At 43.3% G+C, this 14,837-nt stretch overlaps 1 protein-coding gene across 7 annotated transcripts in view; it reads right to left on the bottom strand.

Annotated features, from left to right (window-relative positions):
* The window catches only part of igsf9bb (immunoglobulin superfamily, member 9Bb), a 98,949-nt gene that overhangs the window by 46,067 nt on the left and 38,045 nt on the right, over nt 1-14,837 (bottom strand). For all 7 annotated transcript variants that reach the window (XM_086227224.1, XM_086227231.1, XM_086227226.1 and 4 more), the window contains exons 4-5: nt 10,298-10,449; nt 9,027-9,144 (exon numbers count right to left, since the gene is read on the bottom strand). In XM_086227224.1, the coding sequence (XP_086083350.1) occupies nt 9,027-9,144; nt 10,298-10,449 (270 nt within the window). The remainder of the gene's footprint in view (nt 1-9,026; nt 9,145-10,297; nt 10,450-14,837) is intronic.

The following is a 14,837-nucleotide window of genomic DNA, read 5'->3' as shown; positions in this document are numbered from 1 at the left end:
GGCAAAATGTCAGGCAAATGGTTAGGACTTGAGGAGGCAAATCACTTTAACTAGAAATAAAATCACCTATGGTGGGCTTTCATACAGGCACATCAGTCTGGTAATCATTAGGTTTATATAGCTAGTTCCAGTCTGGGTGAAGTTTCTAGTTGCTGAAATACATAGATCCAATTTCCTTGTAAAACACTGAAGGGAAATGGCGTGCATTTACATTGTAAGACTGCGCTCATTGCTGCACACATCAGTACTTCCTTCTTTCTGTTTTAGCTGGCTGGAAGTGGGTTTAGCTTAGCAAGTAATGCAGGGATCGAGGTGTAGGACTCCCCTCTAACCTTGTTTCCCTTTGAAGCCAGAAGCTGATTACTTCAAGTTTTGCATATTTTGGATCCAACCACCAACTATAAAACCTGAACAAGAAATTGTCAGACCACTTCCTCTGGGCTGGCAGCTTGTGTGGAGCTCCTGGCTGGTGTTAGCCGCTAAATGCTAACCTGAGTAAGCCACTCCCAGCCAGCCATGTTATCAACCTTCACTATATATATATATTAGTTTACGCTGGACACGCCATTCCAGTCATTCTTTCAACAAACATTCCAAAACACATAGTCGAAAGGCAAAACACACTTTTTGAGTGTGGTAGCTCTTGAAGTTTCTTTTCTTCTTTTTTGTTTTGTTTTTTACAACACATGGATACCTCAGCCCAGCAGCGCTCTATAGTACATGTTTTATGTGTTGGATTCCAAACAAAACTTCCCCATTACAATTTCATTTGACTTAAAACATGTAATTTTTAAATACCCTGTTAATACTAACGACACAGTTTTACTGATTACAGCATGAGAATCATTTGTTAGGCTGCACCAGTCTACAAAGACGAGGACTACAATTGAAGTTGAAGATGGAGAGTGCAGAGTATATTTAGATGATTCTCTGCTCTCAACACTGATGTTTATGTCATACGTTGTGTTAGCATGGTTTTCATTCCCTCTGTAGCCAGGGGTTACAGTCTGTCACCATGTAAAAGATGGTATTGACACAATGAGCAAATAATAAAACTGCATCTTTTCCATAACTGAAAACCTGTGTCCTTGGTGCCTAACTGTCCACAGCAGGGACACGCATCAGTGTGACCCTCACAGGAAAACATCATTGACCTCAGCGAGACCCGCCCGCTCAACCAACATCAAACCACAGCAGACACAACACAAGGATCAGTTAGTACTCTGAGAAAGGGCCACATGCACTATTTCTGGGCATGTACACACACTGTGGAGGCCCACTGGGATTAACACCAGCACATACAGTGTCTTCTGCTCAGTGTCATGGCAGACCTCAGAGCTGTATCACATACTTATTTTGCACTCAGTAAAGGATTAAGAGAATTTATTGAGTGATCCTCGCTGTGCCAGATGGATCATCCTCCTTGCACGCTTGGATATACAGTTGTGCTCATAATTTTACACACCCTGGTGGAATTTATGATTTTTTTTGGCCATCTTTCAGAGAATATGAATGATCAGAGACTCGCTTGTGGTTAATGGTTGGGTGATACCATTTTTTTTGTCTTCTTTTTAAATCATAATGACAACAGATACTACCCAAATGACCCCGATCAAAAGTTTACATACACGAGGGATTTTGGCCTGATAACATGGACACAAGTTGACACAGACAGGTTTGAATGGCCACTAAAGGTAACCATCCTCACCCGCAATCTGTTTGCTTGTCATCAGTGTGTGAGTAAATGGTCAGTGGGTTTCTGGGCTCCTGACAGACCCTTGCATCTTTCATCCAGTGCTGCACTTATGTTTCTGGATTCTGAGTCATGGGGAAAGCAAAGGAATTGTCAAAGGATCTGCAGGAAAAGGTCATTGAACTGTATAAAACAGGAAAGGGATATAAAAGATACCCAAGGTATTGAGAATGCCAATCAGCAGTGTTCAAACTAGAATTAAGAAGTGGAAAGTGAGGGATTCTCTTGAAACCAAACTATGGTCAGGGAGACCAACAAAAATTTCAGCCACAACTGCCAGGAAAATTGTTCGTGAGTCAAAGAGGAACCTACAAAAAACTTCAGCTGAAATACAGGACTGTCTGAAGCAAACCGGCGTGGCTGTTTCAAGAGGCACTTGAAGAAAAATGGGCTGCCTGGTCGAGTCACCAGAAGAAAGCCATTACTACAAAGCATCCTGCTTACAATTCTCCAAACAGGGAAGGCCAAGCAAACTGTCACTGGCTACAGTAGAATAAAGCGGTTCTGGAGTGGCCATCTCAGTCTCCTGACCTCTATATCATTGAGCCACTCTGGGGACATCTCAAACGTGCAGGTCATGCAAGACAGCCTAAGAATTTACGGGAACAAAAGACCTCAAGCAGTCTCTGATGTTGAAGGGGGCAGTGCATCTTATCAAGAACTGGGGTAGGTAATCTTTTGATCGGGGTCATTTGGGGAGTTTCTGCTGTCATGATTTAAAAAGAGTAAACACATTTTGATGCTTCACAACCACTAAGCATGAGTGAGGAAAAAAAATTGTGTTATTATTCATATTGTTTAAAAAAAGTGGCCAAGAAATCATGAAGTCTGCAAGGGTGTGTAAACTTATGAGCACAAATCTATTTGTATGATGGTTCTTGGAGAGAAATACTGCGCTGATTTGTGGTTGCTTCCATGCTGTGACCTCAAGCACGTTCGCCCGCGGAGGCACATTTCCTGTCAGCTGCTGCTGCTATTTACCCAACACTGGATGGTGAGCAGCACCCAACATTGAAATGCCACCCAAAACAAGAGTGTTATTAAAAGAAGAAACACAATGAAAATAAAATTGTGGTACTCTGAGCTTGTATCGTGACATACCGAGCCTCGTGCACTAATATTTTTTTCGCCATCATTCGTGAATGTGTGACCATGTTTAGATTTTCCTCTGTAATGATGTCACAGTGATGCAGAAAATAAACTCATGATTGTAATCCCATACATTTCTATTTCAAAAGAGAAATCAATGACTGTTTTCATCTTCATTAATTTAGAATGATTTCATTACATTGACATACAGAGAGTTTTTGTTTCTTCCCCATGGGCTCACCATGTTGTTTTTAATAACCTCCTGAGCAGGATAATTAATTGTATATGAATAAAGACAAATAATCATAATTTAGACATGGCTGAAACAGGGATTATGAAATTTTTTGAAATAACAAATGAGGCTAAGGTTCAGTCAGGGAGAGTGTACAATGCTCTCAGGTGTCTGGCTTACGTCTCACCCCTATTCTGTCATTCCCTCCTCTCACACACGCTCAGTTAGAGCTGTCAGTTAATTGGGGGTTGTGGTCTCAGGTCATCAGCTGATTACTTTTTATCCAGTAGCTTAGTGACACATCCATCCATCCATTTTCTTCTGCTTATTTCTGTTAGAGGTTGCTGGGGGGTGGAGCCTATCCCAGCGGCTACGGGAGAGAAGCGGGGTTCACCCTGGACAGATCACTAGTCCATCACAGGACCAACACATAGACACAAACAACCATTCACTCTCACAGTCACACCTACTGTCAATTTAGAGTATCAATCAGCCTCGTCCCCTCTTGATGTCTTTGGACTGTGGGAGGAAGCTGGAGTACCAGAGAGAACCCACACAGGAACATGCAGACTCCACACAGAAAGATCCTGTGCTGGAGCCGGGACTCGAACCTGGAGCCTTCTTGCTGTGAGGCGACAACGCCAACGACTGCACCACTGTGCCGCCCTTAGCGACATGTTGCTGGCCAATTGCGTTGCTGCTGTCTTTTTTAGAAATATCTTATTCTTTCTGCTCAGTCTTGGCCTGCTGCTTTCATGCGCACCCCTTCTCCTCCCCATCACCCGGGGAATGCAGAGTCATTAATGCCATCATCTTCCACCAGTCTCATCCATAGTTAGCTTGCACTACCATCACCACAAGTGTCTCGACTCCATGGGGTGGGGGTGGGGGGGGGGGGGGTCTACCTTGTGGAGTCTAAGCACCACAGACTCCTACTATCACTTTCACATGTAATAAACATCATCTTCTCCTATAAACGTCTCTCCTGATTGAGCCTTTGCTAAAGGCAGAATGTGTTTAATACTGTAATAAAAATCACAACTGCAGTATCAGTAAAACATAATCACTATCAGACATCTTCAGCCCGAAATCACAAAAACAATTTTATCAGCTAGTGCATTTAAGTCCAAGTGTATCTGAAATCGTCATTTAGAACGTCTTACAAAACATTAGGCCTAATTTGCTAAATACTTTCCCATTAATATCTCAGCCTATTGACAGTTTATTTAGGATGGTTTAAAATCATGTAGAACATTATCATTCCTCCATTGTGATTCAGGTAAAAACTTTGAAATAATCATGTTATTGATTTGAAGTCCAGCCCGCCCTCATTAAACAAGCTAGCAGGAACGTTCTGTATTCACTGCGGTTTTACTTTCATCACACAATTATGCCTGCTGCTGAATATTTGCACTGCAAAGTGCCAGTATTTCAACTTATAATGAACTGAGATTTCTTAAACCCTTTTTCTCTTCTACACGAGTGTCACCTCCAATTAAAATGAATGCAGAACCACGACATCGTCGCGTCATTCCTGTCGTCTGAACCGCCCCAACACCCGTCTATAAGCGGACCGTCAAATATTAGCATCTCTGTTCAGCATCCCTCTCTCCTGACGTCGCATGAACACACATACACACTGATACACACAGACACTGAGTTCCGCCAGTGTTGCAACTGTAGACTGCTACTCCCATATGTTAGTTCTGATCTGTAGCCCACAGCCGGAACCTTTTAACAGGCAGAGCATTTCCATCTGCCAGCCCCTTAGCAGGACAAGCAGGACTGTGCTGGACTGTGTGTGTGTGTGTGTGTGTGTGTGTGCCAACCTGCCCTATTTGGAACCAGCTGAGTGTGGGAGATTTGTTGGCACTGTAGTCTCTCAGTTGATCTGCTGCTCAGTGGCTTTCCAGGAGGGCCTCTAATAATCCATCTCTCCGTAAACTATACAGGACGGGTCAAGCAAGCACTCCGGCTCAGTTCTGGCTTTGGACAAATATTTGATCTCTGCAAGCTAACCACAACCAAAAATTAAAAAAAACAAAACAAAACACTGAAACCTCTTTAATGAAAGCTTGCTGACAAAGATCCCAGTCTTTTATTCGTTTTAACTCAATTCACTCTGTGTATAACTGACGATATTTCCAACCAATCGTTATCAAAAAGCATATTAGTCTCTATTAGAAGAGGTTTTCAAAGACTGACATTTAAGCTTAAATGTCATGTAGAGAGCAAGTGCGTATGGATGAGCAAGAGAGATGGACTGTGTGTGTAGAGAGAAGAAGAGAAGTACATCCATCCCCCTGCACGGGTGGGGGTCCCGGGATGGTGAAGTCTACAGCCTTAAATCTTAGACCTAAGCTCCCACCACATGTGTAAGCTGCAAACTTTTTTAAACCCTGTTGGTGAATTGAGTCCAATTTTGTGTATGCGATTAAGTGTGTGAACACATGATTAAGACCATGGCATCAAAATCTCACTCGAGCCAGGTACTCGATCAGACCGTGCAACCGGACGACTGTCGCTGCCCTGCTAAAGCAAAATCAGTAACCGTGCAAAAAAACTCTACAGCGCTGTACATTCTTCACCCACCGTGATGATACCTGCCCCTGTGACTGGGTGCTGTTCCGCTTCAGGATTCAGCGGTTTCTGCTGCTCCTGTGTGCATGGGTGTTTCCACCATTTCTTCTTATTTGAGCAGTTGTTACATCAACATCTGGGGTGCTTAAAGGCCTGGACATATTGGGGGCTCGTCCCAAGGAGACCCACCCACTGTCCTCCTCTGCCTCTGAATGGCCAGTTCTTGATGCCTATTTTACGCATGCGGAGTGAGATCTAATTGGAGGAGTAGGAGGAGGAGGAGCAGGTGAGAAAAACACAAATCTGGCATATTTTTGATGGGAGGGTACTACAGATTTAACTTTTCTTTTACTGTACCCCAACGTAACTGAACGTTCCCCTAACAGCATGAGTAACCAGTCTGGGAATCCCGGGCCTCAGCCAGTTCAGGGTTAACTGAAGTCTAAACTCTTCCAACTTAATTATTTCAGTATTTCAGTCCAACTGTGCTGAAGTTATTTACGTTTAGACAAAACACGACTCTGCGTATTCAGTGTGAAACGCATGACAGAAACCACACACTGCAATTACAGACTCATTTTACCATTCAGGAAAAGAAAAAATAATCGTGAGTTTTTTTTGTACTTTACATTTTTGATTAGGCACAACAGCAGTGAAACTCTCACCACGACGGGCAAATATGTGTGTGTGTGTGTGTGTGTGTGTGTGTGTGTGTGTGTGTGTGTGTGTGTGTATTATGAAGCGCTCTATAGACTTTACATGAAGATAATCCAGAATCTCGGCACCCCCCCACCCAAACATTATACTCCTCAAGCGTCCCCCGTCCATAACACTGACGAGGCAACCGATTGACTGATGTCCATCTATGAAAATGTTGTCATGACAACGTTCAAGTTCAAAATCTGGCTTTAGTCTTTGTTGACTTCCAACAAGAGTGATGGGAATCAATCTGTTGAACACTCAGAGAAAAATGTTTTAGGTAGAGATTAAAACTCAATTTGCTGAGTTCAGATGAGGTCGTGACCACTCCGCTCTATTCATCTGGTGCAGCAATCTTTAAATTAGATGACCCAGAATGCCATGTTCGCTGCTTTCTCATGTATCCTCTGGTGAAGTGGAGCAAAGCTGAGGTTGTTGCGCAAATATTGTGTTTCTGGGGACTTTCAGCACTGATGTGTGTATGATGTGCTACATCGTAAACAACAAATGATTCGTCTCCAAAATGTGTCTTGATTTTGTGTCACAGCGTGGACTGATGCAGACGGATTGTTCTCGTAAGAGAGACTGACGTTTCATCGAGAGCTGGAGGCCAAACGCTTTCCATCCCATGATTTCTCTTTTCTCTCTTGGCCTCTTTGAATATTTTACTGCCAAAATGTGCGAATACAAGTGTACTGCTCCATATTACAGTTGTTGGTGATCCCCAAACTAATTTAATCCGAATCAAGAGAATCCAACTCCCAATCATACATAATTTAAACCCTACTTACCCTGTTGTGTTCACGTGGAAGTGATCGCACATTTGAGAGTTTTTACAATATTTGGCGATTTCTGTCGGTCTATCGTTGCTCTCCCTGCGCTCCAGACTCGAGCTCAGCCAACTCAAACATTGTCAGTGTCAAAGGGATGGATGCTTGATGACTTTGATGGTGCTGTTTCTTCTTCTTCTCCATTTAATGTTGACTCAGAATCCTATTGAGCTCCATAAAAACTTGGGGAACTTATACAGATAGACATGCTGATGAGAAAATGAGGAAAACTGAGATCTTACCAAAGTGAAAAATTGTTTCTAAATGAGTCACGAGGGAATTAATCACGCTAAATAACTGTGGAATCGGATCATCGATGGATGTCAGTCACGTCACAGTCAGGCAGCACCAGGGGAGGAGAGACTTTTCACGTTTTTAAAATTAATGATAGAAAAGAACTTTCAAAATCTGTGCCATTTGGGTCTGTGAGGTCGGATGGTCGGTTGGAGTGGGGCCTGGGTCTCAGTTTTCAACTAATAAATGGTCCAGTTCCCTTCTGAGCTGTACATTTACAGGTCTCCTCAGGCCTGAATTGTTGGACGTGTGAAGACTTCTATACATCAGAAACGCAAATCAAGAGAAAAAGGCCAACAGTAACATTTTGAAGAGGAACTTTGTCACATGGACAAACTGGCAGGTCCTGAACAAAATCCTACCAAGATGTTAATCTTGCCAGTTTGACACGGAAACCAGACGTGCGGAGTTAAAAGCAGGTAGAAAATAGTAACACGCACCTTCTCTCTTTATAACCAAAACAATAAAAGTAGCACAAGATTTCAAAGGGACACTGTGTCCTTCAGTCTCTTCCTGGAATATCAGAGAACTGAGGGGGTACTGTATGTTTAAGGGGAGGATTGTGGATCTCTGGGTTTGGCTCTCCATATTTAGGACACTGCTCAGTGATGCTGCTCTGCTGCTGGCTCAGAGGAGCTGGTTTGATTAGGAATTACTGAAGGCTGTCTAAACTCCACCTGCTACCACTGAATTTATCCCATAGACACTGTAGAGAAAGCAGGGGGGTGGTCACCCCTCCCTGGTCTAGAACCTCGGGTCTACAGGGTGCCAACCAGTGAAAGACCCATGTGACGATTCACTGAGAAATTCATACGCCAAAGTAAAGAGCAAATCAAGAGGGAATATTCTGGAGATTTTCACATGCAGCTCAGGTCCAGATTGTGGTGGATTGGGATGTGATTCATTGTTCTTTCATGGAATGCAGTAGTGTGACAGAGCCTCCCCTTCTATCTGGTCCCACCCCTGATGACTCCTGATTCACTTCACCTGCTTCCCATCGACACCAGGAGCATCAGTAGTCGTCTCGCGGGCTGTGTAGCCACGTCATCCTTTCGTGCATTGTGCTACTTTTTCCTTCTTGACCTCTTTGTTTGTCTTATGTCCCCCCCCCCCCCCATCTCCTCATGCCTGAATAAACTGTGTTCTCATCTGCTTATCTGCCTGCTCACCACGCGCGCACACACACACACACACGCACCCTCTCTGGAATTCCCCGTCTCTTCCCTTCACAAATTTTCTGCATTCAGCTCAGCACTGCTCTCATCATTTGCTCTGTTTGTTAAAATAAATTCCTCTTTGCTTCATCCTTCACAGTGTCTGGGTCCAGGATCTCTGTGCACAACAACATATTTGCAAGCATATTGACAGTGACGTCTTTAAAGCATCAGTTACCATAACGGAGCTTGTTGCTTCATCTCTAATAGCAGCTTAATAGAAGCTGTAATTCTTCCTGTCTGAGTAGAATAACACATTACAAAAACATCTGTTTTAGATCTTTATGAAATAATTTGGCAAAAAAAAAAAAAAAGCATATTAGGGATTCGCCAACCTTGTACTAGCAGCCGTGTGGTGTGAATGGCCTCTCCCTGGGGGCTGAATGCTCGACATGTGTAAGCTCCACGGTCCTCCCGGGTGATGGATAGCACCGTCAAACTCCCATCAGACACCTAAACACACACAAAAACACAAAAAACACTGAGAGGTTTACTTTAAAAAAATGAAGTTTTAGTCTGAAAAACTCACAATCTTCAAGTCGAGCACTCTCTCTTTATACAGATGGTCATTCTATGCCACACACACACACACACACACACACACACACACACACACACACACACACACACACACACACACACACATACAATCACTACACTGAGTTACATTCACAATAACCCTAACCTCTGAAATACTCTGGAGGCAGTCTGTCTGAAGAGAACCCGACTGGCTCCATTTCTCTGTCAGTACAGCACACACTGAGGAATTTATTGCTTCAGTTGACTACATTTACCATCAACGTTGACTGGAAATACACATAAAAGTGTCAAATGTTCTCTTCAGGAGAAGGAGTCATGTTGAAGTTAAAGTGATGAAATCTCTCCATCAGAGACCAAAGCACACACACACGCACACACACACACACACACACACACACACACACATCCATCGCTTTCTCTGGATATTCTTGTCTGCTTCAGATGTAGTTCTGTCTCTAAAGCAGAAAACGGAGGCTTCTAAAACCATATTTTTTGTGACATATCAAATAAAGTGAAAGTTAAAGCTCCCTCTGAGGACACGTTCAGCTCATGACCTTCCCTCCCACAAGATTTATGCTCCCGGACACAAGATGTAAATTATGTATCAAAGAAAACAACCACATCTGACAGCAGAGAGCTTGTTGTGATGCAGCAGCTTCCAGTTGAAAGGTGGTACTGCAGATTATTCTTTTTTGATTGCCACAATAAAGAGGCTCGTTTTTATAATCAACCTCTTTCAAGAGGAGCTTTTGGTCTGATACTGGTGTACAGATGAAAGCATCAGTTAAACTATGGAGCATATCTTGGTGTTAGATCTATAGGTGCTCTCCAGTCAATGAAGATAAGGGCGAAATCCAGAATAATAGAGGAGTATTGGGTGCATGTAAACACAGTGATTGAAAATGCAAGGGCAAATGCAAGTAGTGATGGGTGAGCTTCAAAGATCCAGGAGTCTGCTACTAGCTTTTGGATGCTTTGGGCCATTGTAGTGAACTGGAATGAATGAGGGAGCTGCTCTTTTCCCCAAGAAACCATGGGAGCAACAGCATCAACAATGACAGTTTACCTTATACTTTGCACTGCTGACCATCAGATTGCCTTCCCGCAGCCAGCTGACCGAAGGTTTGGGGTTGCCATAGGCAACGCAGGTCAAAGTGATGCTACCTCCCTCCTTGGCTTCCACGTACTGAGGCGGCGTATCTGAGAATGTAGGGGGGGCTGAGGAGTCAGAGAAAACGCGGACATGTTAATCAAATGTTCTCATGGATGGAGTCAAGTTGAAGTGGAACAAAACCATCTTGTCATGTGAGCAGCAGCTAAACATAATAACCTGATGGAGACAAGACATGAAAACAAAGCATTTCAGAGGACGGACTGCTCTCAAGTTGGGCTGAGCAATTACTTGAATGTAATCAAGTGAAACCTAGGCTCTTGAACCCAGAGTAATTTAAACTGATTAGAGCTTTTAGTGCCAACTGAACAGTCCACCACTGACTGACATCTCCCTGCTCCTACTGTTGCAGCTCCACTCCTACTAGCACGAGCGCAGGGCTTGCACCTCCATGACAGTCTCAGTCACTCTTCAAACTCCTCAGTGAGCTCACCCTTAAACTTTTCAAGTTTAAGGTGGGGTAAACGAAGAGATACACAGATGCTGTGTCATTATTCCAAGTCAGGCAAATCCACAATAGTTTATAACAGCAATTAATATCTTCCATCAAATGAAGGTAATAATAATAATAATAATAATAATAATCAATTTTATTTGTTGGTGCCTTTCTGAACACCCAAGAACACCAAAGAATAAAAGATACAAAAAATATATAAATAATACAAGATTAAAAATCCATCCATTTTCTACCGCTTATCCTGTTAAGGGTCGTGGGGGGGGGGGGGGGGTGGAGCCTATCCCAGCAGCCTTTGAGTGAGAGGCGGGGTTCACCCTGGACAGGTCACCAGTCCATCTCAGGACCAACACATAGAGACAGACAAACATTCACACTCACAGTCACACCTACAGTCAATTTAGAGCAAGGGTGTCCAAACTGGTCCAGTAAGGGCCAGTGTGGGTGCAGGTTTTCATTCCAGCCGAGCAAAAGCAACACCTGATTCTACTTAAATCAACTAAGCTGTGTCCACACAGCTCATTTGTTGGATCAGGTGTTGCTTTTGCTTGGTTGGAATGAAAACCTGCACCCACACTGGCCCTTTACTGGACCAGTTTGGACACCCCTGATTTAGAGTATCAATCAGCCTCGTCCCCTCTTGATGTCTTTGGACTGTGGGAGGAAGCTGGAGTACCAGAGAGAACCCACACAGGAACAGGGAGAACATGCAGACTCCACACAGAAAGATCCTGCACTGCAGCCGGGACTTGAACCCGGAACCTTCTTGCTGTGAGGTAACGGATGTGTGTGTGTGTGTGACTTTATACTGACTTTATCTATTCTTTTTGGGGGTGGGGGTAAGCATTCAAACACTTGCATTGGACAGCTGAGCCCATGTCCACTCTGAGAGGTGTGGACCTATTTTTCGGAGCTGCTCCTTTACCTAATTAAAAAAATTATGTATAACCTCAATGGTGAGATGACATGGAAGCTGCCTTTGTGCCACTGTTCATTGCCAAGCAGTTATCATAAAGTACTGACGCAAGTAACCTGACTTGTTGCATATTTTTTTGGCAAATCATATGTCCATCTTTAGATGCAGTTCAAGGTCACTTTTGGGTCTACGTAATGATCAAGTCCCTCAAGCGACGTCCAAGGATTTTTATGGAAAGAAATAAAAAAGGAGCTCCCGAAAATGTTCCTGGTCTTTCCTCTGCCTGTTCAGAGATGGTCCAGACATGGTCAGCGATTCCAACCTTACGCTGCAGAATCCTTCACTGGTGAAGGGACCGGTCTTCCTGTCGCCTCAGTAGGGTATGCAGGAGCATCCTCAGCAAACCCAGCTTTAATACTTTGCAGAGGCACATCTTGCCTTGGAAAAAACCCTCAGCCTTCCACATTTTATGTGGCATCAACAGCTTTTTCAGAAAGTAAACAGGATAAATTGCTCTTGTCCCTCCTCAAGGACACAAGTTCTTTGAAGTTGCAAAGTTGCCGAGCGTGGTTCTGTATTTCCAAGTGCCTCAATTTATAATCCAACAATGAATTTTCATACATAAATAATGATGTGGCAGGCGACTGCATTTAGTAAAACCATTTCAAATCCTCTTTTGCTTTGAGGGCTTCTAGATTATGAGAAGGGATGATAATACAAGACAATTGGCACATCTTCCAACCCAAACACACTTAAGCTGCAATTTCTGACGATCCCCATCCCCACTTACCCAGAACAAACCCCATTCTATCCACTCACACACACGTCGATATCACTGTCAGTGATTCAATACAGATTTTGTTCAGTCATAATTCCTGTTTTGATATTCTCCATCTAATCACCTTAGAACTGAAGCTGATCTGCTTACACGGGTAATCCTGTAGCCTCTCTATTTGCTAACATGTCATTCCATCTGCAACAATAAGCCAGGCCAAAGTGCTGGTTCCACAGAGATGGTAACAAAGCCTTCCAATCATCCATTCAAAGATCCTCAAGGCATTCACTCCAGTTCATTCATTTCATGTTTTGAGAAATCACAAATTGAGAATATGTGGAAGTTCCTGCCTCCCAACATAGTGTTAATGACCTGGATGGCTGGGTTTAGCATTTTCTTCTAAAATGGCCCACTGGGCACAACAAGGAACCTTATTACACCGTCATCTGAAGAAGTGTTTGAAAATACACACACTCACACCTTTTCAACTGCTCATCGACTCAAATATCTAATCAGCCAAATAAACATGGTCTCGACAATCCGCATCAGAACGAGAAAGAAAGGGGATTTCGGTTGAATGTGGCACGGTTGTTGGTGCCAGGCAAGCTGGTCTGAGTATTTCTGAAACTGCTGATCTACTGGGATTTTCACGCACAACAATCGCTAGGGTTCACAGAGAAGGTTCCAAAGACGAGAAAATATCTAGAGAGCGGCAGTTTTCTGGGTGAAAAATGCCTTGTTGATGGCAGAGGTAAAAGGAGAATGGCTGGCGCGGTTGGAGCTGATGGAATGGCAAGAAATAACCAGTTGTTTCAATTGATGTAGAAACGCATCTGTGAACAAACCACACACGGAAGCAGATGGGCTACACAGCAGGACATTACATGCTAATGTAGAAGACTGCCTGGTCTGGTAAGTGTTTAGTTGGGTCCAATTTGGTGTAAAGCACAAAATGGATCAATCCTGTTGTGTACCAAGTGTACCAAGGGCACACTTTGGGCCCCTTACTACAAAGTGAGCCCGATTGAAATGCTACAGCCTACCTACCTACCTACCTACAGAGTATTATTGCTGACTATGTCCATTCATTTATAACCATAGAGGACTGATGGCTTCTTCCAGCAGGATGATGTCGTCTCACACTGGTTTCTTCAGTAAGACATGTATGAGTTAACCGGACTCAAATGGCCTCCGCATGAACCAGCATCTCAGAGGAATGTTTCTAGCACCTTGCTGAATCTTTGCACCAAGAGTTAAAGGCAGCTCTGAAGGCAAAGGGGGATCCAAACCAGAACCAGCAAGTTCTGTGCATGTTCGTGTGTATCTATGTGGACTGTGTGTGTTTGAGAATATTTGGGTGAAGAAAATCCTCACCGGCTTAGCATTGCAGTTTGGAACTTGAATGAGAAATTACAAATTTAAGTAAAGTTTTCGCACCTTCAGGCAAAAATAAATAAACCCAACTGATCAGAATATCGCAAGAACTGAGACTTTAGTGTGACACGAAGGAACATTTTCCACAGTAACAGAAAACACCGTAGGTACTGAAGATGTTAGTGGGGAGGAAGGGAGGAATAGTGGCAGTAGGTGCAGATGTTGGTCTGCTTGAGGAGAAAAACTATGTATGTAACTATGTTATGTATGGAGACACAAGAGTTTAGAGTTGTTAATAGTGTGACTGTCCCAGTCAATGTGAATTTAACAGTTAACGTCACAGTTTTACATGACAGGGATGTGAGGACGACTGTTTGTCCTGTTGCGAGTTTACATTTCTCTCTCAACTGAATGGTGGTAGTTCTCTGAAATACACAGCTTTCCAGTACCAAAGCTCTTTCATTGGCTGATTAGTTCCGTAGCGTCAGGGCAGGCTACGTGTCCCTGATCGACTCTCCAGCTCAAATGTACTGCTGCTGTGATGAGTTTCCCCCAGGAAACATTTGCAGAGGGACAAATATTGTTTGTTCAGCTGCCCCACAATCTAAATAACTAACAAATGGCAATGAGCACTTCTGGGCTGATGAAATAGTCCCCTGTCCGGGATATGATATCAGTGCATCTCCCTCAAGGAGCTTTCAGAAAAGCGATCTTGCATTTAGGAAAAAGTGTTGGATTATTTAGTGATTGTAGGATTTTATCTCAGAGATTCAGGACTATTTGTTGTCTTGTTATCTTTGAACAGGGTGGAACAGTGGTCAGGTTTTAAACCGTGACATGGTGGGGGACGGCAACATTTCAGTTGTTTTGTTTTTGTTTTTGTTTTTAGCTACAACATTACTAGCAAGATAGAAAG

Source organism: Aulostomus chinensis, chromosome 15, assembly GCF_037954235.1.
Source record: "Aulostomus chinensis isolate RoL2024-O1b breed Wild chromosome 15, RoL_Achi_v1.0, whole genome shotgun sequence".
NCBI lineage: Eukaryota > Metazoa > Chordata > Actinopteri > Syngnathiformes > Aulostomidae > Aulostomus > Aulostomus chinensis.
The sequence above is the reverse complement of the archived record's forward strand: the minus strand, read 5'-3'. Positions and strand labels throughout refer to the sequence as shown.